The 23,386-nt window shown below is 36.8% G+C and overlaps 2 protein-coding genes across 3 annotated transcripts in view; one reads left to right on the top strand and one right to left on the bottom strand.

Moving 5' to 3' along the window:
• Positions 1-8,167: 8,167 nt before the first annotated feature.
• LOC131930208 (sodium/calcium exchanger regulatory protein 1-like) lies at positions 8,168-18,202 on the bottom strand. Its single transcript, XM_059286619.1, has 4 exons — positions 17,978-18,202; positions 12,578-12,750; positions 12,278-12,376; positions 8,168-11,242 (listed from the first exon to the last, which is right to left on the bottom strand). Exons 1-4 carry the CDS (start codon positions 18,054-18,056, stop codon positions 11,189-11,191), a joined length of 405 nt encoding a protein of 134 aa, XP_059142602.1. The 5' UTR covers positions 18,057-18,202; the 3' UTR covers positions 8,168-11,188.
• Positions 18,203-21,698: 3,496 nt separating this feature from the next.
• Positions 21,699-23,386, top strand: part of LOC131930206 (oxysterol-binding protein 1) — a 55,627-nt gene continuing 53,939 nt past the window's right edge. For both annotated transcript variants that reach the window (XM_059286618.1, XM_059286617.1), the window contains exon 1: positions 21,699-21,906. In XM_059286618.1, coding sequence (XP_059142601.1) covers positions 21,785-21,906 — 122 coding nt within the window. In that variant the 5' untranslated portion in view covers positions 21,699-21,784. The remainder of the gene's footprint in view (positions 21,907-23,386) is intronic.

Below are 23,386 nucleotides of genomic sequence, written 5' to 3'. Positions count from 1 at the left end.
CGATGTCTTTATTCACGGGAGGTCACAAGTCGATAAACCAACAGAGCCAGTCAACTTAACACTTAACGAAGCCTCCATGTCAAGTTTACTTGACACTTAACGAAGCCTCCATGTCAAGTATACTTGACACTTAACGAAGCTTCTATGTCAAGTATACTTGACACTTAACGAAGCCTCCATGTCAAGTATACTGGACACTTTACGAAGCCTCCATGTCAAGTATACTTGACACTTAACGAAGCTTCTATGTCAAGTATACTTGACACTTAACGAAGCCTCCATGTCAAGTTTACTTGACACTAAACGAAGCCTCCATGTCAAGTATACTTGACACTAAACGAAGCCTCCATGTCAAGTATACTTGACACTTAACGAAGCCTCCATGTCAAGTATACTTGACACTAAACGAAGCCTCCATGTCAAGTTTACTTGACACTTAACGAAGCCTCCATGTCAAGTTTACGAAGCCTCAATATGTCAACAGATAACAAGTTTATATCACCCCACGTCCAAAAACGTTTTTGGCGCCAATTTGAAAACTCGTCTGGTCCTAAGTTTAGGGGAAAATTATTCGCGATGATTGTAAATGTGTTCATCTTTCAAAGACAGCTATAAAAATATGTCATGACAATTTCCTGTCAGATTCATTACAGACCTAACACTTGAAACTGGTGACCAAAGCTGTCACTACTGTCAGACTGGTAGGCTGCTGCAGGAGAGAACTGCCGTACAACAAACGCCAGATTTTTTTCATGTTCTGTAACGGGATCCGGATAAAAGGCTGACATGGACAAAAGGCCGACAAGACAAAGGACCGACAAGACGAAAGGCCGACAAGTTTTTATAAATCAACACATTTTTATTAAAAACCAGTTACATAATGGTAAAGTTTTAGTACAAAATAGAAAAAAATAGGGCCTAGTGATAAATTGTATGCTATGCCACGTAGAAGTCTACTTGTGTTTTCACGTTCTGCAATGACATTTGCTATCATGTCCTCTATCTGTATTTATTGGTTTCTATCGGGGTTTTTTTAATGGCTGACTAAGCAATATTGCCTCCATCTCAACATCCACTATTCCTTGTTCTTGTTTTAGTTTTTTGGGCAAACAAAACACTCCAGGGTGATATTTTCCGACGATTACCTGCCACCTCCTGTGCCACCCCTCAACCGTGTTTTGGGTCCTTGGAATCCCATTGATATGATTGTCATGTACAGACCAGAACTTTGGTGGAAATTTGGTGTTAACGCCATCTATCTGTTTATAACTTGTACACTCCCGTCATCCCCAGTCGCATGGACCCCACTGTTCCCCCTATAAGGATAGCAACTAGCATTCTCTTGGCGTTCCACCTTGTTGCATGTGGGCGATGATGCCGGCGGCTTTTGACTGTTCATTGATGATTCTCTCACCACGTCGACATAGAAGGAGCTATGAAAACAGTAGTGACCGCATTTCACATTATTTAGGTGTTGACCCCAGTCGCTTGGACTCGATGGTTCGCCTTATAAGGATAGCAACTAGCACCGTCTCTTCTCTTGAACGTTTCACCTTATAAGGATAGCAACTAGCACCGTCTCTTCTCTTGAACGTTTCACCTTATAAGGATAGCAACTAGCACCGTCTCTTCTCTTGAACGTTTCACCTTATAAGGATAGCAACTAGCACCGTCTCTTCTCTTGAACGTTTCACCTTATAAGGATAGCAACTAGCACCGTCTCTTCTCTTGAACGTTTCACCTTATAAGGATAGCAACTAGCACCGTCTCTTCTCTTGAACGTTTCACCTTATAAGGATAGCAACTAGCACCGTCTCTTCTCTTGAACGTTTCACCTTATAAGGATAGCAACTAGCACCGTCTCTTCTCTTGAACGTTTCACCTTATAAGGATAGCAACTAGCACCGTCTCTTCTCTTGAACGTTTCACCTTATAAGGATAGCAACTAGCACCGTCTCTTCTCTTGAACGTTTCACCTTATAAGGATAGCAACTAGCCCCGTCTCTTCTCTTGAACGTTTCACCTTATAAGGATAGCAACTAGCCCCGTCTCTTCTCTTGAACGTTTCACCTTATAAGGATAGCAACTAGCCCCGTCTCTTCTCTTGAACGTTTCACCTTATAAGGATAGCAACTAGCCCCGTCTCTTCTCTTGAACGTTTCACCTTATAAGGATAGCAACTAGCACCGTCTCTTCTCTTGAACGTTTCACCTTATAAGGATAGCAACTAGCACCGTCTCTTCTCTTGAACGTTTCACCTTATAAGGATAGCAACTAGCACCGTCTCTTCTCTTGAACGTTTCACCTTATAAGGATAGCAACTAGCACCGTCTCTTCTCTTGAACGTTTCACCTTATAAGGATAGCAACTAGCACCGTCTCTTCTCTTGAACGTTTCACCTTATAAGGATAGCAACTAGCACCGTCTCTTCTCTTGAACGTTTCACCTTATAAGGATAGCAACTAGCACCGTCTCTTCTCTTGAACGTTTCACCTTATAAGGATAGCAACTAGCACCGTCTCTTCTCTTGAACGTTTCACCTTATAAGGATAGCAACTAGCACCGTCTCTTCTCTTGAACGTTTCACCTTATAAGGATAGCAACTAGCACCGTCTCTTCTCTTGAACGTTTCACCTTATAAGGATAGCAACTAGCACCGTCTCTTCTCTTGAACGTTTCACCTTATAAGGATAGCAACTAGCACCGTCTCTTCTCTTGAACGTTTCACCTTATAAGGATAGCAACTAGCACCGTCTCTTCTCTTGAACGTTTCACCTTATAAGGATAGCAACTAGCACCGTCTCTTCTCTTGAACGTTTCACCTTATAAGGATAGCAACTAGCACCGTCTCTTCTCTTGAACGTTTCACCTTATAAGGATAGCAACTAGCACCGTCTCTTCTCTTGAACGTTTCACCTTATAAGGATAGCAACTAGCACCGTCTCTTCTCTTGAACGTTTCACCTTATAAGGATAGCAACTAGCACCGTCTCTTCTCTTGAACGTTTCACCTTATAAGGATAGCAACTAGCACCGTCTCTTCTCTTGAACGTTTCACCTTATAAGGATAGCAACTAGCACCGTCTCTTCTCTTGAACGTTTCACCTTATAAGGATAGCAACTAGCACCGTCTCTTCTCTTGAACGTTTCACCTTATAAGGATAGCAACTAGCACCGTCTCTTCTCTTGAACGTTTCACCTTATAAGGATAGCAACTAGCACCGTCTCTTCTCTTGAACGTTTCACCTTATAAGGATAGCAACTAGCACCGTCTCTTCTCTTGAACGTTTCACCTTATAAGGATAGCAACTAGCACCGTCTCTTCTCTTGAACGTTTCACCTTATAAGGATAGCAACTAGCACCGTCTCTTCTCTTGAACGTTTCACCTTATAAGGATAGCAACTAGCACCGTCTCTTCTCTTGAACGTTTCACCTTATAAGGATAGCAACTAGCACCGTCTCTTCTCTTGAACGTTTCACCTTATAAGGATAGCAACTAGCACCGTCTCTTCTCTTGAACGTTTCACCTTATAAGGATAGCAACTAGCACCGTCTCTTCTCTTGAACGTTTCACCTTATAAGGATAGCAACTAGCACCGTCTCTTCTCTTGAACGTTTCACCTTATAAGGATAGCAACTAGCACCGTCTCTTCTCTTGAACGTTTCACCTTATAAGGATAGCAACTAGCACCGTCTCTTCTCTTGAACGTTTCACCTTATAAGGATAGCAACTAGCACCGTCTCTTCTCTTGAACGTTTCACCTTATAAGGATAGCAACTAGCACCGTCTCTTCTCTTGAACGTTTCACCTTATAAGGATAGCAACTAGCACCGTCTCTTCTCTTGAACGTTTCACCTTATAAGGATAGCAACTAGCACCGTCTCTTCTCTTGAACGTTTCACCTTATAAGGATAGCAACTAGCACCGTCTCTTCTCTTGAACGTTTCACCTTATAAGGATAGCAACTAGCACCGTCTCTTCTCTTGAACGTTTCACCTTATAAGGATAGCAACTAGCACCGTCTCTTCTCTTGAACGTTTCACCTTATAAGGATAGCAACTAGCACCGTCTCTTCTCTTGAACGTTTCACCTTATAAGGATAGCAACTAGCACCGTCTCTTCTCTTGAACGTTTCACCTTATAAGGATAGCAACTAGCACCGTCTCTTCTCTTGAACGTTTCACCTTATAAGGATAGCAACTAGCACCGTCTCTTCTCTTGAACGTTTCACCTTATAAGGATAGCAACTAGCACCGTCTCTTCTCTTGAACGTTTCACCTTATAAGGATAGCAACTAGCACCGTCTCTTCTCTTGAACGTTTCACCTTATAAGGATAGCAACTAGCACCGTCTCTTCTCTTGAACGTTTCACCTTATAAGGATAGCAACTAGCACCGTCTCTTCTCTTGAACGTTTCACCTTATAAGGATAGCAACTAGCACCGTCTCTTCTCTTGAACGTTTCACCTTATAAGGATAGCAACTAGCACCGTCTCTTCTCTTGAACGTTTCACCTTATAAGGATAGCAACTAGCACCGTCTCTTCTCTTGAACGTTTCACCTTATAAGGATAGCAACTAGCACCGTCTCTTCTCTTGAACGTTTCACCTTATAAGGATAGCAACTAGCACCGTCTCTTCTCTTGAACGTTTCACCTTATAAGGATAGCAACTAGCACCGTCTCTTCTCTTGAACGTTTCACCTTATAAGGATAGCAACTAGCACCGTCTCTTCTCTTGAACGTTTCACCTTATAAGGATAGCAACTAGCACCGTCTCTTCTCTTGAACGTTTCACCTTATAAGGATAGCAACTAGCACCGTCTCTTCTCTTGAACGTTTCACCTTATAAGGATAGCAACTAGCACCGTCTCTTCTCTTGAACGTTTCACCTTATAAGGATAGCAACTAGCACCGTCTCTTCTCTTGAACGTTTCACCTTATAAGGATAGCAACTAGCACCGTCTCTTCTCTTGAACGTTTCACCTTATAAGGATAGCAACTAGCACCGTCTCTTCTCTTGAACGTTTCACCTTATAAGGATAGCAACTAGCACCGTCTCTTCTCTTGAACGTTTCACCTTATAAGGATAGCAACTAGCACCGTCTCTTCTCTTGAACGTTTCACCTTATAAGGATAGCAACTAGCACCGTCTCTTCTCTTGAACGTTTCACCTTATAAGGATAGCAACTAGCACCGTCTCTTCTCTTGAACGTTTCACCTTATAAGGATAGCAACTAGCACCGTCTCTTCTCTTGAACGTTTCACCTTATAAGGATAGCAACTAGCACCGTCTCTTCTCTTGAACGTTTCACCTTATAAGGATAGCAACTAGCACCGTCTCTTCTCTTGAACGTTTCACCTTATAAGGATAGCAACTAGCACCGTCTCTTCTCTTGAACGTTTCACCTTATAAGGATAGCAACTAGCACCGTCTCTTCTCTTGAACGTTTCACCTTATAAGGATAGCAACTAGCACCGTCTCTTCTCTTGAACGTTTCACCTTATAAGGATAGCAACTAGCACCGTCTCTTCTCTTGAACGTTTCACCTTATAAGGATAGCAACTAGCACCGTCTCTTCTCTTGAACGTTTCACCTTATAAGGATAGCAACTAGCACCGTCTCTTCTCTTGAACGTTTCACCTTATAAGGATAGCAACTAGCACCGTCTCTTCTCTTGAACGTTTCACCTTATAAGGATAGCAACTAGCACCGTCTCTTCTCTTGAACGTTTCACCTTATAAGGATAGCAACTAGCACCGTCTCTTCTCTTGAACGTTTCACCTTATAAGGATAGCAACTAGCACCGTCTCTTCTCTTGAACGTTTCACCTTATAAGGATAGCAACTAGCACCGTCTCTTCTCTTGAACGTTTCACCTTATAAGGATAGCAACTAGCACCGTCTCTTCTCTTGAACGTTTCACCTTATAAGGATAGCAACTAGCACCGTCTCTTCTCTTGAACGTTTCACCTTATAAGGATAGCAACTAGCCCCGTCTCTTCTCTTGAACGTTTCACCTTATAAGGATAGCAACTAGCCCCGTCTCTTCTCTTGAACGTTTCACCTTATAAGGATAGCAACTAGCCCCGTCTCTTCTCTTGAACGTTTCACCTTATAAGGATAGCAACTAGCACCGTCTCTTCTCTTGAACGTTTCACCTTATAAGGATAGCAACTAGCACCGTCTCTTCTCTTGAACGTTTCACCTTATAAGGATAGCAACTAGCACCGTCTCTTCTCTTGAACGTTTCACCTTATAAGGATAGCAACTAGCACCGTCTCTTCTCTTGAACGTTTCACCTTATAAGGATAGCAACTAGCACCGTCTCTTCTCTTGAACGTTTCACCTTATAAGGATAGCAACTAGCACCGTCTCTTCTCTTGAACGTTTCACCTTATAAGGATAGCAACTAGCACCGTCTCTTCTCTTGAACGTTTCACCTTATAAGGATAGCAACTAGCACCGTCTCTTCTCTTGAACGTTTCACCTTATTTCGATGGTTGTCAACATAGGAGCTATGTAGGAACACATTTTTTGCAATATTAGTATTTTTATGTATGTGGGCCTTATGGTATGCCGGCCCTTTATCCATGTCGGCCTTTTGTCCGTATCGGTCTTTTGGATGTCGCCGTAAGCAGGCGAGGCCTGGCGGTCTACTGGCTAAAATCCCGGCAGGCCCCCATGAAAAATCCCGGTTCGGGGCCCCCGGAAACGATACTAGGCCTATTAGAGTTTGGATTTATGTTAAATTGTTGGCATTTTACAATTTATTCATGCCAAGACATACAATTTAGGCTTTGATGGAAATCAAATACACAATTAGGGGTTGGGGGGGGCTTTTTAAAATTTCCCGGGCCTCTTGGCCACAGCCAGTCCATCCCAGGCCAAATCTCAAGTGTAAATAACTTATTAAACTGGACTCAACGCTAAATAGGTGGGGAGTGATGAATGGGCATCGCAATATGCCATAAATAAAGATTCCGCCTTTACTTTGTTAGGTACCCATCAGAGCTGGGTGAACTCCGGAACATTCCACTGACTTGAACCCAGATTTGAACTCGAGACTTTCGGGTTTGCAGTCTACACAGACAAACAAACAAACAGACAGACAGACAATATGTTCGTCATTTCACCTCTCCATGTGCGTCATTGCTATGAAACATTCGCGTTAAAACTTGTGTAACATTTCCGCCTTTCCCAAAATCTCTTTCACAAAAACAAGCGTGGAATGAAGTGGGAGACACACAAACAACAAATCATTCCCCGTGGCTTTCACCCCAGCTACGTGAGTGGAATGAAAGAAACCTCGGCGTACTTTAGCGTCAGACATTTGTTTCTCGAAGACACGTTTGTCCGGCTGTAGTCGTTAGCCGCACGACATTTTAAAAAAATTACGGGAAACTATTTAAAAACGTGTTTTAAATTATTTTTTTTCAAGATCACCATTCGATGCACAGGAGTTAATTAGACTTGGTTAGCTGGACAAAATACATTTCAGCTATTAGAGTTCCATGGATTTTTAAATCAAAATTAGAAGACAGCTGCTATCTAATTTAAAATCACGTGCCTAACATTAAAGGTCAAATAGTTGTTAGTATTTATTGAGCTAGGTTAAATAAATATTTTTAATTGTTGTACCTAGCATTAAAGGACAAAGTTCAACCAGTCGATAGTATTGGACGCTAGTATTAGCACCATTCAAACGCAGGTGAACTTTGACCCTGACGACCACTAGATGTTGAGATAACTAAAGAACTTTGCTCCTAATTACGGTGACGTGTCATCATTACGCTGGAAGCGTCCAGTATGTGGGCGGTCTCAGTATTTCTATAACAGTCCCGGTAGTATGACGATGTATTGTGACACCCCCCCCCCCCCCCATCAAATCCAGTCTGAAATCGTCCACTCAGCTCTGTGTGTGCTGGTGTGGGAAGAGTTGCCGACCACACAATCCACATAGGCCGACCACACAATCCACATAGGCCGACGTCAGAAAAACAGATAACTCTGTTTCTTTAGTTCTAGAGTGGTTGCCCCTGTATAAGATCAAATCCTACACACCTTACACACTAACCCCCTGTATAGCTATCAAAAACAGTGCCTAGCACACATCCAACCACATCAAGATCAAATCCTACACACCTTACATAACCACAACAGCACATATGAGTGTAAGCATCCAGTTTTAATATTATATTTTACTCAGTGACACATATTTTAAGATGTTGACAGTAAAATCTGTAATTTCTAAAGGTTGAGTGAACCATACAATAAAGAACAGATTCACTTCTAACAATTGGAAAACAATAGTGAAAATATTACTTGTACTAAACTGTGAACATTGTAGGCTGAATGCAATGTCAAGGTTAACATAACTGTATGCTGTAATCAAATCAATATTTTCATAACATCTAGGTTTAAAACTTTAAATATAATGTAAATAAATAGTATTCAATTCTCTGTAAGTGTAATGTAATGCTTTAAAATCAGCATGTAGTAAAAGTTGTAAGTAAAAAGTTGGAACATTCCCAACAATACCACTAAAAAAAACATCAATACTTAAACAGTGACAAGAGAGAGTGTAAGATGGTGAAAAATCTTTGGTCCAAGCAAAAACTACAAGTTTGACAAACAGACAAATCTTGACGACAAATCTTGACAGCATGCAACAAACAGACAAATCTTGACAACAAATCTTGACAGAATGCAACAAACAGACAAATCTTGACAGCATGCAACAGACAGACAAATCTTGACAACAAATCTTGTCAGCATGCAACAAACAGACAAATCTTGACGACAAATCTTGACAGCATGCAACAAACAGACAAATCTTGACAGCATGCAACAAGCAGATGAATCTTGACAACATATCTAGACAGCATGCAAACAATGGCAGACTACATCAAAGGCACAATACAAAAAAAATGTCCTACTTTGATATTTCTTCAAGCATTTAACAATTGTTGTATCAAAAAATGGAATCAAAACAGACTCTGTGTAAACAGATTAAAAAAATATGGATTTTCTGCATTGGTGACAGGCAACTTAACATGGCAAAATTCTGGTCCCTGTGTTAGAGGGTGTTGTCAGATTATGTGGCTTTAGATCAAACACTTTGGCATAATAAGGTTGTGATGGCTAAAGTTGGTGCACCTGATAGAGTCAGCAGTTCTTCAAATATCAGAGATAGAGGAGTAGAGTTCAAACACAACCTGAAGCCACAAGGTACATACATGTACAGTTGTTACAACACTGTGTACATACATGGACAGATGTTACAACACTGTGTACATACATGGACAGATGTTACAACACTGTGTACATACATGTACAGATGTTACAACACTGTGTACATACATGGACAGATGTTACAACACTGTGTACATACATGGACAGATGTTACAACACTGTGTACATACATGGACAGATGTTACAACACTGTGTACATACATGGACAGATGTTACAACACTGTGTACATACATGGACAGATGTTACAACACTGTGTACATACATGGACAGATGTTACAACACTGGGTACATACATGTACAGATGTTACAACACTGTGTACATACATGTACAGATGTTACAACACTGTGTACATACATGTACAGATGTTACAACACTGTGTACATACATGTACAGATGTTACAACACTGTGTACATACATGTACAAATGTTACAACATTGTGTACATACATGTACAGATGTTACACTAACAGAAACTCATTTCAAACATGTCTTAAAACAAACTTTTGATAACTAACAAGCTCAGTTTAGGCAATAGTTGAGTGACTGGATAAAGTGATTGGATAAAGTGACTACAATAGTTGAGTGATTGGATAAAGTGATTGGATAAAATGATTAGATTAAGTGACTACAATAAGATATAAGTTAAACAAGTGATCAAAAGAAAAGAGCAACAATTGTTTACAATTAATGACAGAGTGATCCGAAGTCAAGAAATAAGAAAAAGCTGAAATGGCACAGTAACTTAAGTGTTTCTAGGCAGGGTACAAAGTCTTTTATTTCAAATCTGTCCCACCCATTGTGTATAAGACATGGTGACATTTCCAACAACCATCTAGTATAATAAACTAATGCAGCTAGAAAGTTAACCAAGTAATGTTGGATAACAAATAAATGATTAAATTACCTCCCATAAAACACAACCAAATACAAGACTACTGATGCTTGTAATGTAACAATAGCAGTACTGAGTGCAGCTATCACCAAATTTGATACTGTAGCAAGCAAGCTATATATTTTATTAAACCTGGTGGTTATGTAGCTAGCTATACTAAACTATGAACTCTGCAGTACTACAGCTATCTAAACTGTGTGATACAATCCTTTATCAGTGTTTTATGGCTGACAGTAAATCTAAGGCAATTGAACTCCACCTTACAGTCCAATTAAAAGTTACAGCCCAAAAAACTTCAATCTTAGTTGTTAACAAGCATAAATCATCAACACAAACAAGTCTTGTTGGAACACAACGACTACTAGACAAAAAATAATATCTGTCAACCCAATTCAAACAGTTGTAATCTCATACTGGCCAAGGAGGCGTTGAACAAAATAGTGAACATCCAATCAATCAATTGGTAGGTACAGGATAGAGTATTAACCTTTAAAATACATTACAATCTTTTCCATAAATAGTAGTGTGAATGGATTTTTTAAAAACATGTGTAGACAGATAAAGGAATAAAATTAGCCATTAACATAAAAATTCAACAATAACAGATAAAAAGATAAAAACAACCAGATAACATAAAAAATAAAATCAACAAATCAAAAACATTTGTAAATCTAAAAAAATCTTGTAAGAAAAGTTGAGAGAATTGTTTTCACTGTAAACAGAGTGGCCATTAGTTTTAATTAGACAATGAAGGGCAGTGGCAATCAAAGAAAGTACTGATTAAATAATCAAAGAGGAGAGTACTTAGCTCTAGAAAGTACTGATTAAAGAATCAACCCAGAGCTCTTATTATCTGAAGATAACAGCAAGATGACCTTAGTTATACAATTAGCTACACAAAGTTTCCTAAACAATAACTTCAGTATGTCATGTAACAATGGCATTTTTTAAAATAACCTTTCTTCATTAAAAAAACAATGGATAAAATAAATACAAACTAAGTGTAAATAAAGTAATAGAGGCATTGATGATGTGAAGCTTTTATTGACTTTTCTTGTAGTACCTGGTACATACTACATCCACAGCTTTCAGAGTCTGAAACAAGTTAAACAAACTCATGATTCACTAAGCCAACTAAAACAGACAGAACACCATAAAGTTAGACAAGCTCATGATTCACTGGATCAAATAAAATAGAATTTTTTATAAAAATAAATGAGAAATTATTTGATTGGATAACCTATTCAGTTTTGACCATAGGAGTTGTATTGGTTTTGAGTTTATCTTACAGAAATAAAACTGTCCTTAGCTTGATGTGTCTGTAGATGGTCTGTTTATGACCCCCCCCCCCCCCCCCTCCATGTACAAGTGTCATACATTCTAAACAAAATCAGACACCTTGGTTTGTAGTTTACTCTGTCTAACTGACATGTCTATAGTTATCTTAATCAAATTTTATTCTTAATAAATGCTAACACAGAAAATAAGGCTATTAAAGCCTCTAAAAAATGAAAAGATTAGCAACTCATTTATCTCTTCAATGAAAGTCTAATGTATCTGACAAAAGAAGGACTGCTACCAGTTGTTACAAGTCCTTTATCTCCCACGGTCAAAGAAAAATGTAACATGTCACACATTAGGTCCAACTATCTTTTTATCTACTTTGGACACTGATGGTCAACTTTTGTTACACACTTCATCCTTTTGCCTGGTGTAATTAATCACCTTGTAATTGTGTGTAATCAATTTTAAAAAAAAACAACAGATGTGTGTTTAGGAGAAGGTGGGTCTAGTACAAGCCATAGACCTACTGGTAGGAAATGACAGGAAATAAGACTTACACATCTCTGGTCTAAACATGTAGCCCAAAGAACATCTTCAACACCTGACATATTAGACAGAGATTGAACCTGATCGCTCATTGTTTCAATCTCAAGGACACACAGAATTTCAAACTTGAACAGTCAAGAATGTTCCCCCATCATGATTGAAACAGGTTAAACAAACATGACATATCTTTAACAAACTAAAGGAAGACATGTACATACCATAACAAAATTCTCCTTGCTGAATTCTCTGATGATAGTACTGAAACATGACAAATCTTTAACAAACTAAAGTAAGACATACCATAACAAAATTCTCCTTGCTGAATTCTCTAATGATAGTACTGGAGATGTCACCTTTTTGTTCCTGAATCAATTTGTTGCCACTCACTGAGCAAGTTGTCTGGAAATAGTACATACATACATTTATACACACAACATCTACCACTTAAGCATACATTTATTTTAACTTAAGAATTTTTCTTGCTCTAGTATGTCACTATTAAATAATGCAATGGTTTTTTTTGAAGTGCTTTAAAATATATGTGACACATTGAGTGTCTTTACCCTGATAGAAAAAGACAACATTTTTTTTAAAAGTTACCTTGACTTTTCGCCCGTCAGCTGTCTGTTCCTCAAAAGGGACGTCAAGTTTAAATTGGATTTGTGTGTTCTTTAGGGGAGTGCTGGTTTTGATTGTCCACAAGTCATCAACGATTGAAATTTCTTGACTAGGCCTTGCCTTAGAGCCAATCAGACGCATGGCCATGCCAACACCTGTGGAGGAGCAATGTACATCAGGCACCTGTTTTTTGTTGATACACATTTCTAATCAAACAACTGTACAACATGTGCTGAACCAATAGTTCTTTGATGTGCATCAAGAGTATGTCTTGTCACTTAATTCTCTCCCTGAAAGCTGAGGCAAGTACAACTGTGATACATTTTAGTCCAATGGTGTATCATGTATAGAAATAAAACATGTTTGACAAAAACTACATTCATATAAACATTTAGTATGTCAAAGCTAAATTTGCTTATTATGAATTTAAAAAAGATAGTTATAGCAGTAAAAAAGGAATGATGCTGGACAATTAGCAAAAAGGAATATATACAGGGTTCTTGAATAAGTCAATAAATAATGATGATAAATAGATAATGACATTTCAACCCCCTATACCTTCTTACTTGTCTGACTTATTTTCCTACAACACAAAATTACAGTTTTGTATTTGTTTAACTTGTCCCATTTCTAACTTTATTTCCCAAAGCGTTTAGCTTCACCTGGTGTCAATTTATGGAACACTCTTCAAATTACAATAATACTATCTTAAGTGAAAATATATCCAAAACAAAACTAAAAAAAAAACACAATTATTTTGTGACCTCGTAGAATGAGTCGAGTCATCACAACATTTCTCATCCAACAAATTCTATTTCACTATATACTCTAAATATGTAAATATTATTTCTTTATTCCAAATTTTAAATGTTATTTTATCTATATGTATTTACTATCGTCACACTTTTAACACACACTTCAGAATACCCACTCCTTCCAATTCCATTTGTTCCTTATAAAATATTAAATAAGTCAGCATTAACTATTAAAAATATTGGATCAGTTTTCATTACAATTTAAAAATTATTAAATAACTTTAAATATTCAATTTAACAAATAACTTTAACACATATAAGAGTCACATCACTATTCCTGTCCCAACCCCTTCATCACTATGTCCAACCATATTTCCTCCCACCCAGGAGTGTGACTATATCTATTGAATATACAACATACTGATTGCATCTTCTTAGAAAATGATTGTCCAAAATCTAGATCTAGTACTCCAAAGAAAACAATCATTAAATTTAAAGCAGTAGGCCTATAGATCTAGACTCTATTTCGTTAGTGATTTTCATGATGGCACTACTAATAAACATTAAACATACAACTATGGTACAGAGATCCACAGTATATTACACTGTACTTCAAACGTAATTTTAATTTTAGGTGGGAATTTAGATATCATCATCATTAGGCCTAATTAATTAATAAAAATAAAACTGGTCATTCCATTTTATTTTAAGGTGGAGAGAGGTCAAGTTTCAGCAACATAGGTTTACAGTAATTTACAAGTACAAAAAAAAAAAAATAGGCCTATTTGTTGAGCAAAGTGCCAATGGGCCAAACTTAATAGAAAATGTAGATCTAGAATGTCTAAATCTAGTGTATCAAACTATTAGTTAGATCTAATGATTAATAATTAATACAAAGTGACTACTCAGAAAAAGATTTTTCGGCAGTAAATCAATAGTTCTGGGCACGCGCAGTAACCTGCGCTAGGATTAGGGTTCTGCAGTTTGTTAACACAAGCATGTGCAATACCATTGAAAACATCACCGCAAATGCAGGTGGTAGTTTCTCTTCATTGAGCATGCATATCTTTTTCCGGCTAGAATCGGCCTAATTAATAATTATACTTTACACTCTAGTTCTAGTAAGTCCTAAAAGTACCTATTAGCATTATTTAGGTCTATCTGCATTGATATCTATAGTAATCTATAATTGACTATAAAAGTATAATAATCTATACTATATATAACTATAGGCATCTTCATGCCAAATTTAATTATAATAAAATAACTTTTGCTACTTTTGTAAATTTGTAGGTCAGAGGCGTATCCAGGTTTTCGTTGTAGGGGGAGCGAAAAGAGCAAAAAAAGGCGCCGAATTTTTAACACGTTCTATATACGTGTATTTTATATATATATATATATATATATATATATATATATATATATATATATATATATATATATTACTAGCTGTATGTCATTACTTCGCTATGATGTAAAATAAATTGAAAGTAGCACTCTGAAGAAATAAGAAAACACACACAATGTAGGCAGACAAAACAAAAATTGTATCAATCTAAACAAAAAATAATATATAAATATATTCACACACTACAACCAAAAACAATGAACGTACCATAATCTGTTTTGTAATTCTTGTAAAAAAAATTTCTTACATAATAATTCCTGGGAAATTATTAAGACAAGTGAAATAGGGGAAATTATCACTCTCTTACTATAAATATGTATATATCTACTCATTTAATTATAAATGTCACAACAAATTAAATAATTACTTTAGTATATAATGAAATTGCTTAACACTATTCGTGTTTACAAAATATTTTTGTCTATAATCAAAATTTAATATATCGTCATCATAAATGCCAAAATATTACAGCATAATAACAGTTTTTAAATTCAGAGTTGGTATAAAACCACGCTTTTCGTATAATCGTAAGTTTGAAATCGGACTTTAAACCCCAAACAAGAAGAAGAAGATAAAAGAAAACCATTCGGAATAACATCCTGCATTTAACTAGAAATTGGTCTTTTAGTTCAGATCATATATTTTTAATTAACTACTGCTTCTTTGTGTACTTTAAAGATAATTTTTTAACATAGTGATAGGTATGAGTTGGATCACTGTATTGATCACACACCTTTTTACTGGTTATTGCAAAAACAATATTCACAGAGTTTTACGTTTAAAAGCTAATTTTCTGGCGGCATGGTGCGTTGGTACATCATTACGCGTTTTTCTACATGTACTTAACAGATCAGTTCAGGGTGGGTTGAGGGGGGGGGGGGGGGGGTTCAACTTCATTCATCACTGTCCGTTCAATTATCCAACCCAGCGTATACCTAGGTGTGACATTAATGTCGCTCTACACCAACTCAGAGTGAACATAGCGTCAGTTTTTAGATGACTGTTCTAAACATACATATATATTACACAAATATATATTACACAAATATATATTACAGAAATAGATTTAAATAAGTAGCAGTGGTATTATGACAATATTTTTTTACAGAAGGGTCCATGGGAGAGGGGGGGGGGGTTGTAATTGTTTCATATAGTTTGTAATCATAATCACTATCGCCCAAATTGTCATAATACTACTACTTCATCGTGATGACATTGTTGACCTTGTCAAAATTTCCCCACCACTACGCAGTTTGCTCATAAGTAAATTTAAATAGAGGTGCCACATCAGTTGTATTTGTTTCTGTATTGTATTTTTTAAAAAGTTAATCACACGATTCAAACTGTATATATAAAGTAATTATGTGTGAAGTTTTATGTATAACATTTTCTAATTCAATTATTCGTAAGCAAATACATTATACAGTTGCCTTAAACTTAACACCCCTCTTGCCAAGTGGTACTACCGTAGAGGTTTTTTAAACATTGCAATGCATCGTAATGGTTATTTTTAGAATGGCAAGCTGATGTAGCTGTTAATACGTGTTGTAAACGTAGACACTACTAGACTAGTACAATAATGCTTAATTGCTGCATGAAAAGAAATCTTGTGATTTACATCGATGTTCCGACCAAAAATATTTTTTTAACAAATATCATTGTTTAAAAGAGTTTAAAAAGTTTCCAAAAAGGCGCCACTTTGCTGAAAATGGCCAGAGGGGGAGCGGCCGCTCCCCCTGCTCCCCCCCTGCGTACGCTACTGTTGTAGGTATAGTCACTGTATAGTGTAGGGAATAGGGCTGAAAATCCCATAGACTAATATATATATATATTAAATAGGCCTAGGCCCTATATTCCAAATAAATTAATAAGCAGGCTCGTGATGTTAAGTGTGAGTCATTCACTCTTAACAAAGGCACTCGCCAGTTTAAATTTTGTCTTCTGTTCGAACAGAATTATTTTGTAAAATTTGACTTTTTTTCCCACTCGTGACGAAAAGAGAGAAATTTTTTTTTTTACAATATTGAATAGGCCATAGCCATAGATAGGCCTATCTACTTCACTATCTAGGTTCTAGATCTAGAACTCTTAAGGTAAAACTCCATTTTAGCGTTATTTTATTCCAGTTGAGCGTATTTTATTATAAACACAACCGAAACACACAAAAACGTTAGGAAAAATTGAGCTTATTTCTTTATGAAGTTTTGATTTAGTTTTGATAATTTACTTTTGTCAAAAATTGAGAAAAATCCAAATTTGGAATATTGAATGCTATAAATAAACTTTTATGAACTCACAATGACCCCAAAACTGAGGCCAACACCATTTCAAATAGCTATTGCCCAAGCTATGACTTATGACGTATGCTAATAATTTAAGTCAATGTGAACTCACGGTGAACCCTTGATTTTTCTCCCGCTGACGATCACACGGTATTTAATTGGAATTGTCCTATTTTTTTTATGTTGTGTTTTTATTTTACCTTTTCTAATTAAAACTCACATTCAATTCATATAAAAAAAAAATCTAGATCTAGCTCTAATCCTAGTGTTTTCCTAACGTTTTTGTGTGTTTCGGTTATGTTTATAATAAAATACGCTCAACTGGAGGTGAATGTGAAGTGGCGAATAAAATACGCTAAAATGGAGTTTTACCAACTCTTAATTAATATTATATTAGGCTACTTAATAAGTTAGTAACTCAAGTTGACTGAGGCCTAATCTAATAAATAATTATTTTTTTAATAATGTAAATTGTAATCTAGTAATAAGTAACTCTGGTAATCTATTGTTTTAGGTACGTAAAATCGCCCACAGCTTGTAATGTACGAAAACGTTACCTCATTGTCAAGGCTTTAAACTTTAATAGAGGTATGTTGTACTGAAAAGTTTTAATTCGATTGTTTAAAAACAGGTACACAGGCTAAAGCCGCTAAATGAAACCATGAAATATTTTTGTATTTTTCAAAGCATAAGTCCTCCTCAAAATGTGAAATAATTATTAAAATTTAAGGAGTCACCTGTTTTTCACATTACTAGTTACTAAGTCACAGGCGATTTTACGTACCTAAAACGATAGATTACCATAACTCTAGACTAGCTAGACTAGACTACTACACTAACTACTGTACTAGACTAGACAGTTTTTTAGACTACACTACTCACTAGTATTAGTATACACTCTACACTCTCTACTCTCTACTCAGTCTACTCTACGTACCAAGTGCTTTCATGTATTCATCAAAATTTTCGGACTTTTCAAAGTCCCATTTTCCAGGTGCTAATTCTGCCGCTGACATTCTTAATATATTATAGAGATTAGATCTAGACTCTAGACTAACTGCTTTAATATTATACGATGAAAATCTCAGTGTATGCAACCAGCACTTGCAACGTTCACACCAAATAACGGCTGTTTCTTTAGATCGTTTCTATTAATACAAGAGTTCCACTTTGACCTATGAACTTTGGCCCTTTTAAGATAGAAAATATGGTTGCTACTAGAGCTGCAAGGGAGACAATTCGTGTAATAAAAAAGTAACATTCATACGATTTATTATTTTTCCTGGACAGATAAAGACCCTAGCAGTGTTTCTTCCAGACTTTTTTTTCTCCGGGGGGGGGGGGGGGGGGGGCACTTGAAATTTTTGGAGTGGTGGTACACTTTCTTCGGGGGGGGGGGAGGGGGCGGACACTGTAAAAAGTATATATTTTCTATATAAATTATATAAATTTCATTTCGTACGGGGGGGGGGGGGGCGGTAGAATTTTTAAGCCCCCCCCCCCCCCCCCCCCCCGAAGAGATGCCTGGAAGAAACTCTGGGCCCTAGGCCCTACCATTTTTGTCTGTCATTTAAAATGTCTCTCTGTGGCAATTCTTTCTTAAAACTCTAAAATATTAAATCTTAATTACGTAATTCAATACGTTATATAGAAGGGCAAGTTTTTCTTTTTAGTTATATATTCAAATAGACAAATAGTGGTACTTCGTTAAATATTTTAAGGAAATAATTTATTTTCTTCCTGATTTATGTTCTTCTTTTAAGTGCATAATTAAATAAAAAGCTTATTACTAATACGCTTTATTTTTACAAGCTGTTATCTAACTTGCTTGCTCATGATTTTTATTCTTTTGTCGTGCTTCGTCATATGTGAAAACTAGCTTGCGAAATTTCTACCACTGCTATCGATTTTTTAAAAGTTAAAAGTATATTATATTTTCTATATAAATTTTAGTTCGTTCGGGGGGGGGGGGGGGGCGGTAGACTTTCTTCGGGGGTGTTCCGTCGTCGTCGTCGTCGTCCCCCTCCCCCCTCCCGAAGAGATGTCTGGAAGAAACTCTGGTCAAGATCCGATAACAATGCAATGTGACTTCAAATTTTACTTAACTGGATGATTTTTTTTTAAATTTCTGTAAAGAATTAAGTGCATTTTTTTTTAATAAAGTACAAATTTTCCCGCTATTATTATACACACATTGTGTGCATTTGGTATGCAACTGTTGTTAGTCAAGCAATTAATAATTAATGTCTTAAGAATTTTAAATTATTGAATAAACAATAATAAAAACGTTTTAAAAATAAGCTTTTTATATAATTACTAGCCGTCGGTACCCGTTACCCCTGAATTATAGGCCTATATATTTTAATGTTGCACTTGTTTGAGAAAAAGCCAGACCCCCTCCCCCTAAAATGACGTCACACCTCAGCCTACAACCCCCCTCAAAATTGAAGTTGAATTTTTCTTAAAACATCGATGGTTTTCCAAAATCGTGTCTGAACTCTGTCAAAATAGAGTATTTTAATCAATTCCTATTACAATTTATTGAAAGTTTTCTAAAACGCGAAATAACGTCTAAAATTTGTTTTCTAACATTGCTTTTTTATAATGCAAAAATGTGACGTCACACCATCTGAACCCTCCCCCTCATCACACACCGTCACAAAATTACTGACCCCCCCCCCTCCTCCTACGAGTGTGACGTTATTTATGGATGACCCCATAGCTAAAAATCCGATACATTTAATATAACATAGGTTACCAATACCTATTAGAAAAGCCAAATTAGATAGTAACTACGATTACAAATCATATGCAAGAGAAGAAACTTTATATTAATCATTATTTTATTTAACCAAAAGTAATCAAACTAAACAATGTACATATGTTGCCACCACAACAAAACAGCGGTGCTTAGAATTATTTGAGATTATTAAATGGAAAGAAAACCTGTAAAGAAGAAATATTCGTGGCGGGAGAGAAAAACATTAAAATTATTTCAGATCGCCAAAAATATCATTCAAATATGACAAAAATTGCGATATTATATTTTCCTAGCTGGGCGTCTTCAAGTTCGACAACAACAATAGAGGTCGAAGTGTTTGGCAGAGGCGTAGCGAGCCCTCCCAGCACCCGGGGACAAACTTTCAATTTGGCGCCCACCCCCATTTTTTATGTTTTTTAATGAAAAGTAGCTAAAATTAGCTTTTTTTTTTGGCGCCCATAGGGTCGGCGCCCGGGAACATTATTTATTCACGTAGTGTGACGATTGGGAGAGAAGAGGTAACGGTAACATTCGTTTTAAGAAGTCAGCGATGTCGTTTATGGACGCCCAGTTAATTAAGCTTTTTTAACCTCTCCCCATTCCCTCCGTTACATATCGTCACAAAAAGCCAGACCCCCTCTAAAATTACGTCACACCTCAGCATACAACCCCCCCCCCCCTAAAAATTGCAGTTGAATTTTTCTTAAAACATCGATATTTTTCCAAAATTTTGCCTGAGCTCTCTCAACATAGAGTATTTTAATAAATTCCTATTACAATTTATTAAAACAGTTTTCTAAAACGCGAAATAACGGCTAAAATTCATTTTCTAACATTGCTTTTTTATAATGCAAAAGTGTGACGTCCCACCATCTGAACCCCCCTTCCCCTCATCACACACCGTCACAAAATTACGGACTCCCCCCTACGAGTTTGACGTCATTTATGGACGACCCCTTATACAACGGTAGTTGTTGCAGTCACAATAGTTTCCAACCATCTTACCCTTTGAATGGAAACACGAATGCGCCCATCGGAGAGCACATAAACAGATGTTGGTCAACTTTTTGGTACTATATCAGGCGACCTGGATCTTGTGAAGGCACCACTCTTCTATCACATAGCCATCAGTCAACACTGAACTAGATACTTATATGATATTTTTTATAAAGCACACTTTTTCCTATTGCCGAACCTGAAGGTGATAACTAGGCAAGGATCGCCAAAACGAGAACCGCGTTAATTTTCTTTCCATTCAGCATAAATGGAACGTGGGTATCCGCAGTGTTGCTCATGACAACATAGATTAATATATTAACGAAATTAGCTTAGTCCTCGATGTATATTAAGAACATCATTTTAATGAAAATCCACAATAACATCCTTAGAACGATGTTTTGGATCTGCACACCAGTGTTGCTTTTAGACATTTTTTCGAGGGAGTAGGGGGTGGGGGTGTAGAGGCGGACACTGTTTAAAGGCATATAATATATCTGCTATGTAAAATTAACTTTTTTTCTATTAAGTTCGGGGGCGGTGGGCGTGTTATTTGGGAGAGTTGAGTGGGGGGGGGGGGGGGGGGACACTGTCTTCAGTCCTCTTGATGGTCTTCTTGATGTACCAAAAAAATATTGAGGCTTATCTTAAAATTAAATAAATAAACAATTAGAAAGTTACTTTGCGAATCTGTATTCTAACGCGGAAGGCTACATTCTAAATAGTTCTACACTTCAATATAATATTTAAAGTTAATACTTTAAAAATATGTCGTAATAACATCATTAAACAAATACTCTTTCTTTTAATCCCAATTTAATTAATTGTATGTTTAACAAAATGACTTACTATAAAAACCGGAAGCTGCTGTTGTAGTATGTATGGTTGTGACGTATACTGTCTTTCTCGTCGTAAAAGTATAGATCTATATTTGTGTCTATTACAGCCGGTAGTGTGATAATATCTGATGTTTATTTATCGTTAACAATGGCAGATCCAAAACATCACCAATCCAACTATAAAGGATGGCTTTATAAATGGACTAATTACTTAAAAGGGTATCAGAAACGCTGGTTCGTCCTTCAGAATGGTCTTCTCTCGTATTATCGGTAAGTAAAGTAGTCGTACAAAAACAATGATCAATCGGAGTACAAGTACCGAGTAGCCTAAGTCGTAGAATCTAGAATAGATCTAGATCTAGATCTAGAGTCTAGTAGATAATCTTAAAATCTTGATAATCTACAATAGGCCTATAGATTTATAGATCTACATTTAGAAATCTAGAATTAATCTAGATCTAGATTTAGAATCTAGATCACTTTTCACTACTGTTCACTTCACTACAGATCTACAATTTAGAATCTAGAGTAAAGTTCCACGCGCGGTCACACATAGCGAACTCCCGACTTTCATCGACTTTCATCGGGCGCTATTTTGTAACCGTTTAACACAGAAACAAACCCAAAGTACTATATTATTCCTCTGCCTTTCTACTCTTAATATGTATCAATCATTTTATATTCCTACGCATTGAATTTGAGATATTCATGTTTTAGTGACGTGCTACTTGCGATATTTTTTTCCCCTCTTTTTTTTTCCCTGCGGCCATCTGAACCGGCTTGCGTAACGATCGTGTTTTATACGTTTTAATCCTAGTTTAATAAATAAAATAAATATTTTACACTTTTAAACGTGTTGTTGATTGTATTATTAATTAATAGATTTCAAAACCAAATTAAAAACATGTTAATTAAATTAATTAACGACATTAAAAGTTGACCCAGTGATGACTCAAGGGACGCAACTATAATAATCATAACAAAGGGACGTAACAACCACTGACAAGACATAACGTAACATTTGCTTAGATATGCTTGTATGCAGAGACACAAACTAGATTTAGAAGAAGTAGATGATCGAAATAATTTAAAACAGCAGAAAAAAATAGAAATTATACAGATTCTAGGCTTAGCTTGAAATGTAGAGCATCTAGAACCAGGCTAGTCTAGCTCAAGTCGTTGGTTACGCAGCGCGGTGAAACCACCCAAATCGACACCCAAGCTGCGGCCACCCCTATTCACCTATCAGGTTGCTTTATTAGCCTAATCTATCGTATGTACAGTGTCCCGCACATATTGTAGAAGCTATTTATAGTTAACCTAGTTATAAAAAGCTTTGATTGGTTGGTTTATTCATCTCACCCGGGACCTAGTGTTTTTCATACGGGGAACTAGAATCGCCTTCGACGTCATACCTCGAAACTTTAAAATTTAAAAACTCGACTTCCAGAAGGAGAAAAACAAAAGAATTTGACCTGGATATATTTAGAAATGGACAGGTTTACAGCAGATATCGGTAGTTTCGTATAAAACATCAAAACAAATATTGTACGAAGCGATAAACAGGCGATGACCGCACCGGTGTTTTAACCGCGCGTGGAACTTTACTCTAGATCTAATCTAGATCTAGAATCTAGCTAGTGCTACAGCTAGGCTTAGACTGGATCTAGAGTAACTCTGTCTGGTCCGACTATGTGCCTCGAAACGAACAACTCCGTAACTCTCATTTAGAATACTAATTGCACTGTTA

This window comes from Physella acuta, unplaced genomic scaffold, assembly GCF_028476545.2.
Source record: "Physella acuta isolate Inbredline_101_S28 unplaced genomic scaffold, ASM2847654v3 ptg001738l, whole genome shotgun sequence".
NCBI lineage: Eukaryota > Metazoa > Mollusca > Gastropoda > Physidae > Physella > Physella acuta.
The sequence above is the reverse complement of the archived record's forward strand: the minus strand, read 5'-3'. Positions and strand labels throughout refer to the sequence as shown.

Excerpts from the sequence above, each read along its gene's own strand:
- LOC131930208 (XM_059286619.1), bottom strand. The coding sequence starts at position 18,056 with ATGTCAGCGGCAGAATTAGCACCTGGAAAATGGGACTTTGAAAAGTCC. Across the intron at positions 12,377-12,577 it reads CTGACGGGCGAAAAGTCAAG|ACAACTTGCTCAGTGAGTGG; the intron begins GTAACTTTTAAA and ends TACTATTTCCAG. Across the intron at positions 11,243-12,277 it reads GCAAGGAGAATTTTGTTATG|ACTCTGAAAGCTGTGGATGT; the intron begins GTATGTCTTACT and ends AACTTGTTTCAG.